Source organism: Echiichthys vipera (genome assembly GCF_963691815.1).
Source record: "Echiichthys vipera genome assembly, chromosome: 16".
Classification (NCBI taxonomy): Eukaryota; Metazoa; Chordata; class Actinopteri; order Perciformes; family Trachinidae; genus Echiichthys; species Echiichthys vipera.
This window is the reverse complement of record NC_139841.1, coordinates 28,548,717-28,562,175: the sequence shown is the minus strand read 5'-3', so window position 1 is coordinate 28,562,175 and position 13,459 is coordinate 28,548,717. Positions and strand designations below refer to the sequence as shown.

General features: G+C 45.5%; 2 protein-coding genes across 3 annotated transcripts in view; both read right to left on the bottom strand.

Annotated features, from left to right (window-relative positions):
• The window catches only part of acads (acyl-CoA dehydrogenase short chain), a 358,028-nt gene extending 352,493 nt beyond the window's left edge, over positions 1 to 5,535 (bottom strand). For both annotated transcript variants that reach the window (XR_014593549.1, XM_083929682.1), the window contains exons 1-2: positions 5,481 to 5,535; positions 85 to 245 (exon numbers count right to left, since the gene is read on the bottom strand). Coding sequence is in view for 1 of the 2 variants with exons in the window: in XM_083929682.1 (XP_083785808.1) it covers positions 85 to 245; positions 5,481 to 5,508 (189 nt within the window). In the remaining variant the exon portion in view is untranslated. The remainder of the gene's footprint in view (positions 1 to 84; positions 246 to 5,480) is intronic.
• Positions 5,536 to 8,376: 2,841 nt separating this feature from the next.
• On the bottom strand, positions 8,377 to 13,001 carry crybb1 (crystallin, beta B1; the record flags this gene model as incomplete). Its single annotated transcript, XM_083930170.1, has 5 exons — positions 12,861 to 13,001; positions 11,689 to 11,807; positions 11,421 to 11,553; positions 11,151 to 11,293; positions 8,377 to 8,554 (listed from the first exon to the last, which is right to left on the bottom strand). The coding sequence occupies exons 1-5, from the start codon at positions 12,981 to 12,983 to the stop codon at positions 8,377 to 8,379; spliced, it is 696 nt and encodes a 231-aa protein (XP_083786296.1). The 5' UTR covers positions 12,984 to 13,001.
• Positions 13,002 to 13,459: the final 458 nt, after the last annotated feature.

The window sequence follows — 13,459 nt, the reverse complement described above, 5'->3', positions numbered from 1 at the left end:
GTGTGTGTGTGTGTGTGTGTGTGTGTGTGTGTGTGTGTGTGTGTGTGTGTGTGTGTGTGTGTGTGTGTGTATGTGTGTGTGTACCTGTTTAGCAGGATAACTGTGCTCCTTGTCGAGCTTCCCAGCGATGGGCGTCAGCTCTCTGTCGGCGAAGTCTCTGCAGGTTTGTCTGAGCAGCTGATGCGTCTCCGGCAACTCGGCCAGCTGAGAGAGACTCCGACCGGCGGCGAGGCACGCGCCCAGAGCTGAGGGGCGGAGCCAACACCGTTAGATAAACAACAACAACAACAGGTTAATACGACACGCGCCCAGAGCTGAGGGGCGGAGCCAACACGTTAAATAAACAACAGGTTAATACGACACGCGCCCAGAGCTGAGGGGCGGAGCCAACACCGTTAAATAAACAACAACAGGTTAATACGACACGCGCCCAGAGCTGAGGGGCGGAGCCAACACCGTTAAATAAACAACAGGTTAATACGACACGCGCCCAGAGCTGAGGGGCGGAGCCAACACCGTTAAATAAACAACAACAGGTTAATACGACACGCGCCCAGAGCTGAGGGGCGGAGCCAACACCGACGCGCCCAGAGCTGAGGGGCGGAGCCAACACCGACGCGCCCAGAGCTGAGGGGCGGAGCCAACACCGACGCGCCCAGAGCTGAGGGGCGGAGCCAACACCGTTAAATAAACAACAACAGGTTAATACGACACGCGCCCAGAGCTGAGGGGCGGAGCCAACACCGTTAAATAAACAACAACAGGTTAATACGACACGCGCAGAGCTGAGGGGCGGAGCCAACACCGTTAAATAAACAACAACAGGTTAATACGACACGCGCCCAGAGCTGAGGGGCGGAGCCAACACCGACGCGCCCAGAGCTGAGGGGCGGAGCCAACACCGTTAAATAAACAACAACAGGTTAATACGACACGCGCCCAGAGCTGAGGGGCGGAGCCAACACCGTTAAATAAACAACAACAGGTTAATACGACACGCGCCCAGAGCTGAGGGGCGGAGCCAACACCGTTAAATAAACAACAACAACAACAACAGGTTAATACGACACGCGCCCAGAGCTGAGGGGCGGAGCCAACACCGACGCGCCCAGAGCTGAGGGGCGGAGCCAACACCGTTAAATAAACAACAACAGGTTAATACGACACGCGCCCAGAGCTGAGGGGCGGAGCCAACACCGTTAAATAAACAACAACAGGTTAATACGACACGCGCCCAGAGCTGAGGGGCGGAGCCAACACCGTTAAATAAACAACAACAGGTTAATACGACACGCGCCCAGAGCTGAGGGGCGGAGCCAACACCGACGCGCCCAGAGCTGAGGGGCGGAGCCAACACCGTTAAATAAACAACAACAGGTTAATACGACACGCGCCCAGAGCTGAGGGGCGGAGCCAACACCGTTAAATAAACAACAACAGGTTAATACGACACGCGCCCAGAGCTGAGGGGCGGAGCCAACACCGTTAAATAAACAACAACAACAACAACAGGTTAATACGACACGCGCCCAGAGCTGAGGGGCGGAGCCAACACCGACGCGCCCAGAGCTGAGGGGCGGAGCCAACGCCGTTAAATAAACAACAACAGGTTAAAACGACAGTCAGCGCGTTTGGTCAGCACGGTCACTCACACTCAGCGTCTGGATACTTTATTTCCCTGGCGGCCATTTTTTTTTGTCCGTTTTATTCTTTTAATTTGGAAGATTTTGAGGAAAAAGTCAAAATAATTAAAGGAAATAAAGTCGGATTATTGTGACAGAGATTAAAAAAAAAAAAGGTGGCATTATTTTGAGAAAAATATTTGGGGGAAAAAGTCGATATGTATGTTATATGCCTACCTGTCCGTCTCCGTCTGTCTAAACACCTGTCTGTCTCTCAGTCTGAGGGTCTGTCTGTCTGTCTTAACACCTGTCTGTATAGATGCCTGTCTCTCAGTCTGAGGGTCTGTCTGTCTGTCTTAACACCTGTCTCTCAGTCTGAGGGTCTGTCTGTCTGTCTTAACACCTGTCTGTATAGATGCCTGTCTCTCAGTCTGAGGGTCTGTCTGTCTGTCTTAACACCTGTCTCTCAGTCTGAGGGTCTGTCTGTCTGTCTTAACACCTGTCTGTATAGATGCCTGTCTCTCAGTCTGAGGGTCTGTCTGTCTGTCTTAACACTTGTCTCTATAGATGCCTGTCTCTCAGTCTGAGGGTCTGTCTGTCTGTCTTAACACCTGTCTCTCAGTCTGAGGGTCTGTCTGTCTTAACACCTGTCTCTCAGTCTGAGGGTCTGTCTGTCTGTCTTAACACCTGTCTCTCAGTCTGAGGGTCTGTCTGTCTGTCTTAACACCTGTCTGTATAGATGCCTGTCTCTCAGTCTGAGGGTCTGTCTGTCTGTCTTAACACCTGTCTCTCAGTCTGAGGGTCTGTCTGTCTGTCTTAACACCTGTCTGTATAGATGCCTGTCTCTCAGTCTGAGGGTCTGTCTGTCTGTCTTAACACCTGTCTCTCAGTCTGAGGGTCTGTCTGTCTGTCTTAACACCTGTCTGTATAGATGCCTGTCTCTCAGTCTGAGGGTCTGTCTGTCTGTCTTAACACTTGTCTCTATAGATGCCTGTCTCTCAGTCTGAGGGTCTGTCTGTCTGTCTTAACACCTGTCTCTCAGTCTGAGGGTCTGTCTGTCTTAACACCTGTCTCTCAGTCTGAGGGTCTGTCTGTCTGTCTTAACACCTGTCTCTCAGTCTGAGGGTCTGTCTGTCTGTCTTAACACCTGTCTGTATAGATGCCTGTCTCTCAGTCTGAGGGTCTGTCTGTCTGTCTGTCTTAACACCTGTCTCTCAGTCTGAGGGTCTGTCTGTCTGTCTTAACACTTGTCTCTATATATGCCTGTCTCTCAGTCTGAGGGTCTGTCTGTCTGTCTTAACACCTGTCTCTCAGTCTGAGGGTCTGTCTGTCTGTCTTAACACCTGTCTCTCAGTCTGAGGGTCTGTCTGTCTGTCTTAACACCTGTCTCTATAGATGCCTGTCTCTCAGTCTGAGGGTCTGTCTGTCTGTCTTAACACCTGTATCTCAGTCTAAGGGTCTGTCTGTCTTAACACCTGTCTCTATAGATGCCTGTCTCTCAGTCTGAGGGTCTGTCTGTCTGTCTTAACACCTGTCTCTCAGTCTGAGGGTCTGTCTGTCTTTCTAAACACCTGTCTGGCTTAACACCTGTATCTCAGTCTGAGGGTCTGTCTGTCTGTCTTAACACCTGTCTCTATAGATGCCTGTCTCTCAGTCTGAGGGTCTGTCTGTCTGTCTGTCTGTCTTAACACCTGTCTGTATAGATGCCTGCCTGTCTCTCAGTCTGAGGGTCTGTCTGTCTGTCTTAACACCTGTCTCTCAGTCTGAGGGTCTGTCTGTCTGTCTTAACACCTGTCTCTCAGTCTGAGGGTCTGTCTGTCTGTCTTAACACCTGTCTCTCAGTCTGAGGGTCTGTCTGTCTGTCTTAACACCTGTCTCTATAGATGCCTGTCTCTCAGTCTGAGGGTCTGTCTGTCTGTCTTAACACCTGTCTCTCAGTCTGAGGGTCTGTCTGTCTGTCTTAACACCTGTCTGTATAGATGCCTGTCTCTCAGTCTGAGGGTCTGTCTGTCTTAACACCTGTCTGTATAGATGCCTGCCTGTCTCTCAGTCTGAGGGTCTGTCTGTCTGTCTTAACACCTGTCTGTATAGATGCCTGCCTGTCTCTCAGTCTGAGGGTCTGTCTGTCTGTCTTAACACCTGTCTCTATAGATGCCTGTCTCTCAGTCTGAGGGTCTGTCTGTCTGTCTGTCTTAACACCTGTCTGTATAGATGCCTGCCTGTCTCTCAGTCTGAGGGTCTGTCTGTCTGTCTAAACACCTGTCTGTATAGATGCCTGCCTGTCTCTCCGTCTGAGGGTCTGTCTGTCTGTCTAAACACCTGTCTGTATAGATGCCTGCCTGTCTCTCAGTCTGAGGGTCTGTCTGTCTGTCTAAACACCTGTCTGTATAGATGCCTGTCTCTCAGTCTGAGGGTCTGTCTGTCTGTCTTAACACCTGTCTGTATAGATGCCTGCCTGTCTCTCAGTCTGAGGGTCTGTCTGTCTGTCTAAACACCTGTCTGTATAGATGCCTGTCTGTCTTTCAGTCTGAGGGTCTGTCTGTCTGTCTTAACACCTGTCTCTCAGTCTGAGGGTCTGTCTGTCTGTCTTAACACCTGTCTCTATAGATGCCTGTCTCTCAGTCTGAGGGTCTGTCTGTCTGTCTGTCTTGACACCTGTCTCTATAGATGCCTGTCTCTCAGTCCGAGGGTCTGTCTGTCTGTCTTAACACCTGTCTCTATAGATGCCTGTCTCTCAGTCTGAGGGTCTGTCTGTCTGTCTTAACACCTGTCTCTCAGTCTGAGGGTCTGTCTGTCTGTCTTAACACCTGTCTGTATAGATGCCTGTCTGTCTCTCAGTCTGAGGGTCTGTCTGTCTGTCTTAACACCTGTCTGTATAGATGCCTGCCTGTCTCTCAGTCTGAGGGTCTGTCTGTCTGTCTTAACACCTGTCTGTATAGATGCCTGTCTATCTGTCTAATTGCCTGTCTGGCATTTGCTCTGTTGCCTAAATGTCCTGGAGGGAAGAGGGGGTGTAGAAGCAGAACAAGTTTGGGCCTGTCTGTCTGTCTGTCTGTCTGTCTGTCTGTCTGTTTGTGTCACTACAATATATTGTATTGTTATAACATGTTATTTTGGGTTGGGTGGTGCTGGGTGAGGGGTTGGAAATGTATAAGTGTTGCTTCCTTCCATCCGTCCAATATGTGTAAATTGTTAATTTTTCTTTCTTTTTTTTAAGTTTCAATGTGGTTTTTTTTCTCCATCTTTGGATGACAAGTCTGAAATAAATGAATAAATAAAAAATAAATATATCTCACTGTTAATCTGCTGCCGGTCGTGTTGTTTGTATTTGTTGTGTCGTGTCCCTGAACGCAGCAGCTGTTAGCCCTGTTAGCTAACTCAGTTTGTTGTGTCGTGTCCCTGAACGCAGCAGCTGTTAGCACTGTTAGCTAACTCAGTTTGTTGTGTCGTGTCCCTGAACGCAGCAGCTGTTAGCACTGTTAGCTAACTCAGTTTGTTGTGTCGTGTCCCTGAACGCAGCAGCTGTTAGCCCTGTTAGCTAACGGGTGTAGGTGAAAGGTTAGCTTCTCCCGGTCACCGTAGTCTCAGTCCGGCGGCTTCAAACTTCCCCAAACAAACAACAACAAACGTTAAACTACTTAAAAACAACCTGACGTCACTGTCAGAGACGGAAACGAGCCTGTTGTTGCTGTTTAACCGGAGTTAGCCGGCTAACCTGAGTTAGCCGCGGAGCTAACTAGCTTCTCTACGGTGTTTTCAGTGATAACAGGTGTCCGCGCGCAGCTAATGCTAACGTATGCTAACCGACTTAAATAATCATAATAATATTTATTATTGTTATTATTGTGTTTTTCTCACCTTTCCTTGCTGTGAGCAGCGCCGCCATGTTGGCTCCTTCCTCTCAGCTTCAGCTGCAGAGTTTAACTGAGGAGCCTGAAGGCGGCTGCTGCCTTCATGGGCTGTCGGAACTTTGGCTACTGTTATGAATTCGCTGTTCTTTAGTTTTTAAAACACTTTATTTGCATATTTAAACAAATATAGTAAAAATAAAGTATATATAAGGCAGACATTACTGCTTTTAATGAACATTACAATCTTAAATCATAACATAACACATTTAGGAAGAGAGAGGACTTTAATACACAATAAAATAAAACAATACATAGATTCATACAGAGAAATTAAATTACATTTCCTTAAACAATCTTGTTATTTATCAGCGGTATAAATATATTTCATATTTTACAAGTTGTAATATTTTTAAGGGAATAATCTTGATATTTTTGTGTAAAAAGTTTAAATATTTTGTGTAAAAAGTTGAAATATTCGAAGAAAAGTAACATTTTAAGGAAATAATCTTAATATTTTTTTGGAAAAAGTTGTAATATTTTGGTATAAATACATTTCATATTAAATAATAATTTATATAAAATCCCAAATTAGGACATCATAATAATAAATCATCCTTTTTGAACAACATCCTGATGATTTTATAATTAAAAAAGCATTAATATTATTATTATTATTATTATTATTATAGACTCAGTGTTTGTGTTTGTCTTTAATTTGAATATTTGCGACAAAAACATCGACTTCTGTTGACGAGAGGAAACAAACGGGACAAACTTCCCTAAAGGAACATTTCAGTGTTTAAGCCTCAAACAGCGACTGTTGAAGATCCGCCTCATGTTTGTGTCACTGCGCCACCTCCTGTCTCTGTCTGGAACTGGAGCATTTTCACATTTTACCTTTGGTATTTTTACCTAAATGAATGATTGGACTACTTTTTGAAAACTGTTTATAAAACTATATTATATTATTAACTGAATCTGCCTCTTTATGTTTGATTTATTTCTATTTTATTTTATTTCTACTGAATGTAAACGAGCGCAGCGTCCCTATGCATAATGCTTATGTGTGTAATGTCAGCAATATTGTATATGTTGTTCCTGTTATTCCTATATTTTACATTTCCCTGTGTTTATATTGTTCATATTTTTCTAAAATTAATTTTTCTTAATTAATCTTCTTCTACTTTTCTGCTGTAATAAGGAAATTTCCTCTTTGTAGGACTAATAAAGGAATATTTTATCATAATTTATTGATCACATCTCATATGATGCTTTTAACCTTGTGTGTTTTTAGTAACCGTGCACAAAAATACGGTTAAAATAGCAAAAAAGAGGTTCTTTGTCATTTTAGATGTTATCAAGGAGGTTCTAGTTGACATTAAGAAGGTTCTAGAGATCCCTACAGTGGTTATAGCGGTTTTTAAGGTGGTTCTGTTGGTCCTTCAAAAGGTTCTAGAAGTCCACGTGGTGTCGTCATCATTTATGAGGTACTTGTGATCCCTAAAGAAGTTATAGTGGCCAGCGAGGAAGTTCTAGTGGTTCTAGTGGTCATTGACATGTTCTAGTGGTCCTTCAGAAGGTTTAAGAAGTCCATGTGGTTTTGTCATCATTGAGGAGGTTCTAGGGGTCTTTTTAAGAGGTTCTAGTTGTCATTTATAAGGTTCTTGTGATCCCCAAAGTAGTTATAGTGGTCAGCGAGGAAGTTCTAGTGGTTCTAGTGATCCCTAAAGTGGTCCTAGAGGTCATTGACAAGTATTGGTGGCCCTTCAGAAGGTTCTAGAAGTCCATGTAATGTCGTCATCATTGAGGAGGTTCTAGGGGTCTTTTTAAGAGGTCCTAGTTGTCTATTATGAGGTTTTAGTGATCCCTAAAGTAGTTCTAGTGGTCATTGACAAGTTCTGGTAGTCCTTCAGAAGGTTTAAGATGACCAAGGGCTGTCATCGTCATTTATGAGGTTCTAGTTGTCATTTATGAGGTTCTAGTGATCCCTAAAGTAGTTATTGTGGCCATCAAAGAAGTTCTAGTGGTTCTAGTGGTCACTGACACGTTCTGGTAGTCCTTCAGAAGGTTCTAGAAGTCCATGTTATGTAGTCATCATTGAGGAGGTTCTAGTGGTCCCTAAAGTGATTCCAGGTGTTATCAAGGAGGATCTAGTGGTCCTTCAGAGGGTTTAAGAAGTCCATGTAATGTAGTCATCATTGAAGAGGTTCTAGGTGGTCAGCGAGGAGGTTCTATTGGTCCCTAATGTGGTTCTAGTGGTCATTAACAAGTTCTATTGGTCCTTCAAAAGGTTCAAGAAGTCCATGTGGCGTAGCCGTCATTTATGAGGTGCTAGTGATCCCTAACATGGTTCTAGTTGTCATTGAGGAAGTTCTAATATCTCTTTAGGAGGTCCTAAAGGTCCTTTAAGAGGTTCTGTTGTCATTGGGAAGGTTCTAATTGTACTTTAAGAAAGTGTTGATGCTTATAATCTGGTTTGTTTTAGTAACTTTACACAAAAATACAGTTAAAATAACAAAAAAGAGGATTCTTTGTCGTTATTTTAGGTTCAAAAGAATACGGTACAACATTAATGTTCTTATACTAAAGAAAATGTAAGAAGACTTTAACCCTTTGACTCTTTGACTCTTAACGTTCTCCAAACATTAAAGCAGAAATAATAAAGATTATTCAGGGAAGTTTCAGGTTTTTCACAACATGTTTATTTTTTTAGCACCATAAAAAGTCAGTGGATGTTGTCCCGTGTCTTTGCTCTCATCCTGTCTTTCCTTTGGGATGGAGCGATGATGGTGGAGATTTAGGAAAGGTTGGAGAAAAGGGGGGGGGGGGGGGGGTGTTTGGAGAAATAAAAAGCTGAGAGGGCTGCATGGCTACGACAGCACCAGACGGCCAGTGGGTGTCATTCACTTGCTGGCGGAGGTGAGGTTGAAGCAGCCTCTCTGGTGGAACTGCATGTCCCTGATGCGACGCATGGACTGGATCTGGGGCTGGAAGGCGCAGAAATCGTTGTAGTGTCTGTAGTCACCGCACTCGAACAGGTACTGGTAGCCTCTGTATCCAGGGTACTGGTAACCCACAAACCTGAGGAACACATGGAGAGGGTGGAGGGTCAACGCCAACAGTTTATACGGACTTTACTCTGCTGTTTGTTGTGTTGTGTTGGTATCGGACATGGGTGCTGTCCCTTTAAATATTATCATGTGATTACGCAATCCCTTTAACACTTTAGGATTTCTGAGGAGACTAGAAGTCCTTAAGGAGGTTCTAGTTGTCATTAAGAAGGTTCTAGAGATCCTTAAAGTGGTTCTAGTGGCAGTTGAGGAGGATCTTGTGGTCCCTAAAGTGGTTCTAGAGGTCATCAAGGAGGTTCTAGTGGTCCTTCAGAGGGTTTAAGAAGTCCAAGTGGTATAGTCATCATTAAGGAGGTTCTTTGGGTCTTTTAAATGGTTCTAGTTGTCATTAAGAAGGTTATAGAGATCCCTAAAGTGGTCCTAGTGGCCACTGAGGAGGATCTAGTGGTCCATAAAGTGGTTCTAGAGGTCATCAAGGAGGTTTTAGTGGTCCTTCAGAAGGTTTAAGAAGTCCAAGTAGTGTATCCATCATTAAGGAGGTTTGAGGGGTATTGTAAGAGGTTCTAGTTGTCATTAGTAGGGTTCTAGAGATCCTTAAAGTGGCTCTAGAGGTTATCAAGGAGGTTCAAGTGGTCCTTCAGAAGGTTTAAGAAGTCCAAGTGTTGTAGTCATCATTCTAGTGGTCTTTTAAGTGGTTCTAGTTGTCATTAAGAAGGTTTAAGAGATCCCTAAAGTAGTTCTAGTGGCAGTTGAGGAGGATCTTGTGGTCCCTAAAGTGGTCCTAGTGGCCATTGAGGAGGATCTAGTGGTCCCTAAAGTGATTCTAGAGGTTATCAAGGAGGTTCTAGTGGTCCTTCAGAAGGTTTAAGAAGTCCAAGTGGTGAAGTCATCATTGAGGAGGTTCTAGGGGTCTTTTAAATGATTCTAGGTGTCATTAAGAAGGTTCTAGAGATCCCTTAAGTGGCTCTAGAGGCTATCAAGGAGGTTCAAGTGGTCCTTCAGAAGGTTTAAGAAGTCCAAGTGGTGTAGTCATCATTCTAGTGGTCTTTTAAATGGTTCTAGTTGTCATTAAGAAGGTCCTAGAGATCCCTAAAGTGGTACTAGTGGCCATTGAGGAGGTTCTAGTGGTCCCTAAAGTGATTCTAGAGGTCATCAAGGAGGTTCTAGTGGTCCTTCAGAATGTTTAAGAAGTCCAAGTGGTATAGTCATCGTTGAGGAGGTTCTAGGGGTATTGTAAGAGGATCTAGTTGTCATTAGTAGGGTTCTAGAGATCCTTAAAGTGGTTTTAGAGGTTATCAAGGAGGTTCTAGTGGTCCTTCAGAAGGTTTAAGAAGTCCAAGTGGTGTAGTCATCATTCTAGTGGTCTTTTAAGTGGTTCTAGTTGTCATTAAGAAGGTTTTAGAGATCCTTAAAGTGGTTCTAGAGGTCAGCAAGGAGGTTCTAGTGGTCCTTCAGAAGGTTTAAGAAGTCCAAATAGTGTATCCATCATTAATGATGCTCTAGGGGTATTGTAAGAGGTTGTATTTGTCATTAGTAGGGTTCTAGAGATCCCTGAAGTAGTTCTAGTGGCCATTGAGGAGGATCCAGTGGTCCGTAAAGTGGTTCGAGAGGTTATCAGTGAGGTTCAAGTGGCCCTTCAGAAGGTTTAAGAAGTCCAAGTGTAGTCATCATTGAGGAGGTTCTAGGTGTCTTTTTAAGAGGTTCTAGTTGTCATTCATGAGGTTCTATTGGTCCCTAATATGCTTCTAGTGGTCATTGAGAAGTTCTAGAGGTCCTTCAAGAAAGTCATGTGGTGTAGTCGCCATTTATGAGGTCCTAGGGGTCCCTAACATGGTTCTAGTTGCCAATTAAGATGTTCCTAGGAATGCTCAAGACTTATATTCGAGGGGTCACTCATTAGGATCTTGTGTTCATTCAGGAGGTTTGAGAAAACCTGGGGTGTTTGGTGCCAAATCAGGCGGTTCTAAAGGAGGAAGTTCTAGTAGTCATTAAGGAGACCCTTGAAGACTAGTCCTTTAAGTGTGTCTGTTGTAATTGGGAAGCTGCAATGGTCATTGAGAAGGTTCCAGGGGATTGTGAGGGGTTTCCAGTGGTAACTGATACAGTTCTTAAGGTCTTTGAGGAGGTTCTAGGGGTCTTTAAGATGTTCTAGGGGTCTTTAGGATGTTCTAGGGGTCACTGAGGATGTCTAAGTGGACATTCAGGGGCTTTTAGGAGTCGTCTAGGTGGCTGAACACCACCACTATCATCCAAACACAGAACATCTTTTGGAATAATGTGTTCGATCCCATTTGGAGAACATATGACAGGGAACTCTGTATTTCACTGTGAGAGTCATTAAATGTGAAGAGAAAATCCGGTCTAAAATACACATTTGTCAACAAATAGAACAGCACGCAGTTCGCTTAAAGCCTTGTGATGACACGCCATCCTACTCTCCATGAACAACTACTTTGTAGTGTCACTGCGGGGGCCCGGAGCGTCCCCTGAAGCTGCGTCCAAAACAATATCTGCAGCACAGAGCCTCCACTTCAGTCCCATTATCACGCCGCTTAAAAACACTCCATCCTATTCTGAGTTCATTGGTTCGTTGCACTTGTACTCACGCTCCTCCGGGGACCCTCACGCTGCCCACTCTGTCACAGAAGCCGTGCGCCCAGAGGGTGGGCACGTCGTCCTCCTGGATCTCCATCTTGTTGCCCTTGAAGTCGGAGAGCTCATACAGGCAGATCTTGTGCTCCAGGCTGTCCTGTAGGGGGGGGGGTCAAGAGGTCGTCTTTATCAACTTCATAACGGGGAGTTTCTTTAATCACGCTGCAGCTCTGATATACACACGGTATATTTAAGATAATAAACACAGTCTGGTTTCACTGTACCATGCGGATGGGCCTGAGGGACATGAGGCAGTCGCTGCGGTAGGAGTTGCTCCAGGTATCCCAGCGAGGATACTCTCCCTTCTCCAGGATGAACATCTCCCCACGGAAGTTAGTCTGCTCAAAGGCAACAAAGCTGGAGAAGGGGGTCCGCCGGGCACAGGGGGGGCACAGGGGGTGGGAGAGGACAGGAGAGGAGGATTAGAGGAGAGGTGACAGCGACACGAGCACAGGTGGGTGTACGGTGCAGACTCTGTGTGTGTCCACTTACGGGCCGCACTCCACAATGATACTACGCACTCTATCCATGCCGCGCTCAGACACGTTCATACACTCGTTCTGGACCTCGATCATGCGGCCCTGGAAGTTCTCCTGGTCGAACAACATGATCTGCACAGAAGAGAAGAGACGCCACGAGTTACACAACAGCAGTTGAGGTGGTTCAGGATCATCTGGTAAGGATGAACCCTGGGCGCCTCCCTAGGGAGGTGTTCCAGGCACGTCCAGCTGGGAGGAGGCCTCGGGGAAGACCCAGGACCAGGTGGAGAGATTAGATCTCCACACTGGCCTGGGAACGCCTCAGGATCCCCCAGTTAGAGCTGGTTAATGTGGCCCGGGAAAGGGAAGTTTGGGGTCCCCTGCTGGAGCTGCTGCGCCTGAGACCCGACCCCGGATAAGAGGCTGAATCGCATGAACTCAACTCTCCAGGACTCGAGAAGAGTCTGAAAGTGTTTTTACGCCACTTCCTGTATTTGACTTTTACCTTTTTATGATTTAATTCACATAAAAAAACACAGAATGTCAAATATTCCTGTGGTGTTATTGTTGCAGTATATGAAGTGGGTTTAAACGCTGCATGTTTGTTAATGCACCAATAAAAACGGCACTCTTAAATGACACTTAAGTGAATCTGTGTCCTCGGATTTTCAAATTAAAAGTATTAATGCAGTGAAAATATGGATCTGACTCTGAGTTGAACTGAATTTTGCAGCTGAATTTGGGCTGTTTGAGTTTTGAACACTGCATTTTATACGTTGTATCTTAACGTTGAAATATTTAACCTCTAATTCATGAACATTGAAAAATAAAGAGTTAAATTCAGAGTTAAAACACTCAGATACATTTTTTCAGTGCTAGAAATTAAACAGCTCTTTAATTTTAAAACACAGATCCACTTCTGTACTTCCTGCAGCACCTTTACTGCAGCAGTGTTGTTGCTGCTGTACTTTTACTTTAAACTTCCCTCTACCTTCATTATTTTATCTGAATAAAAGGAAACGGATCAAAGCGATAACCTGCATGAAAAACAACTCATAACTGTCGCTACTTTAACCAAATTCACTCCAAATGAAACCAGAACTATCTGCGTGGTTTCTATGTTATTTCATGAACTGTCCCTTTAAATAAACCAACTTTAGAAAAGCATGTTCTGCTCGGACTCACTCTGTAGGATCCCATGCCGGGCTCTCCGGTCTTGGTGGCCTTGCTGGAGGCAGCTGGAGCTGGGGCGCCCTTGTCCTTGGCGTCGGTGCCCTGGCTGGAGGCGGACTTGGCGGTCTGAGACATGGTGAGGGGCTTCAGGAGAGTCTGGGTGGGAGAGACAGGAGGACGAGACCGGGGGTGAACAGAAGACGAGATGAGGGCGACAGGGTGTTGAGAGTGCAGGAGGAGGTTGATGGACGTGGTCACGGGGGGCGGTGGGTGCGTTTATGGGATTAAAACACAAGGCTGCTGTTTATGTGGGAGGCTCATTTGGGCCCCGGACTTCGCTTTGGGCCCCAGGCTGAGGGGGGTTTGCCTGGGTGTGGTGGGCAGGGAGTGGGCCCCGGCTCTGGATGTGTGGTTGTCCCCCCCCCGTACCCTGTACTGTGATGGATGCTCTGGTGTGCATGTCTGTGTCTGTGTGTCCTTACCTGCGTGAGTTTAGCTTGCAGTGCCGTGTGTGGGAGGCTGGCTCGTGCTGGTGCCTTCAACGGCCGACCCGAGCTTTTATACTCTGGCAAAGGCCAAACGTGGAGGCTCGCAGCACAAAGGAAAGCCCC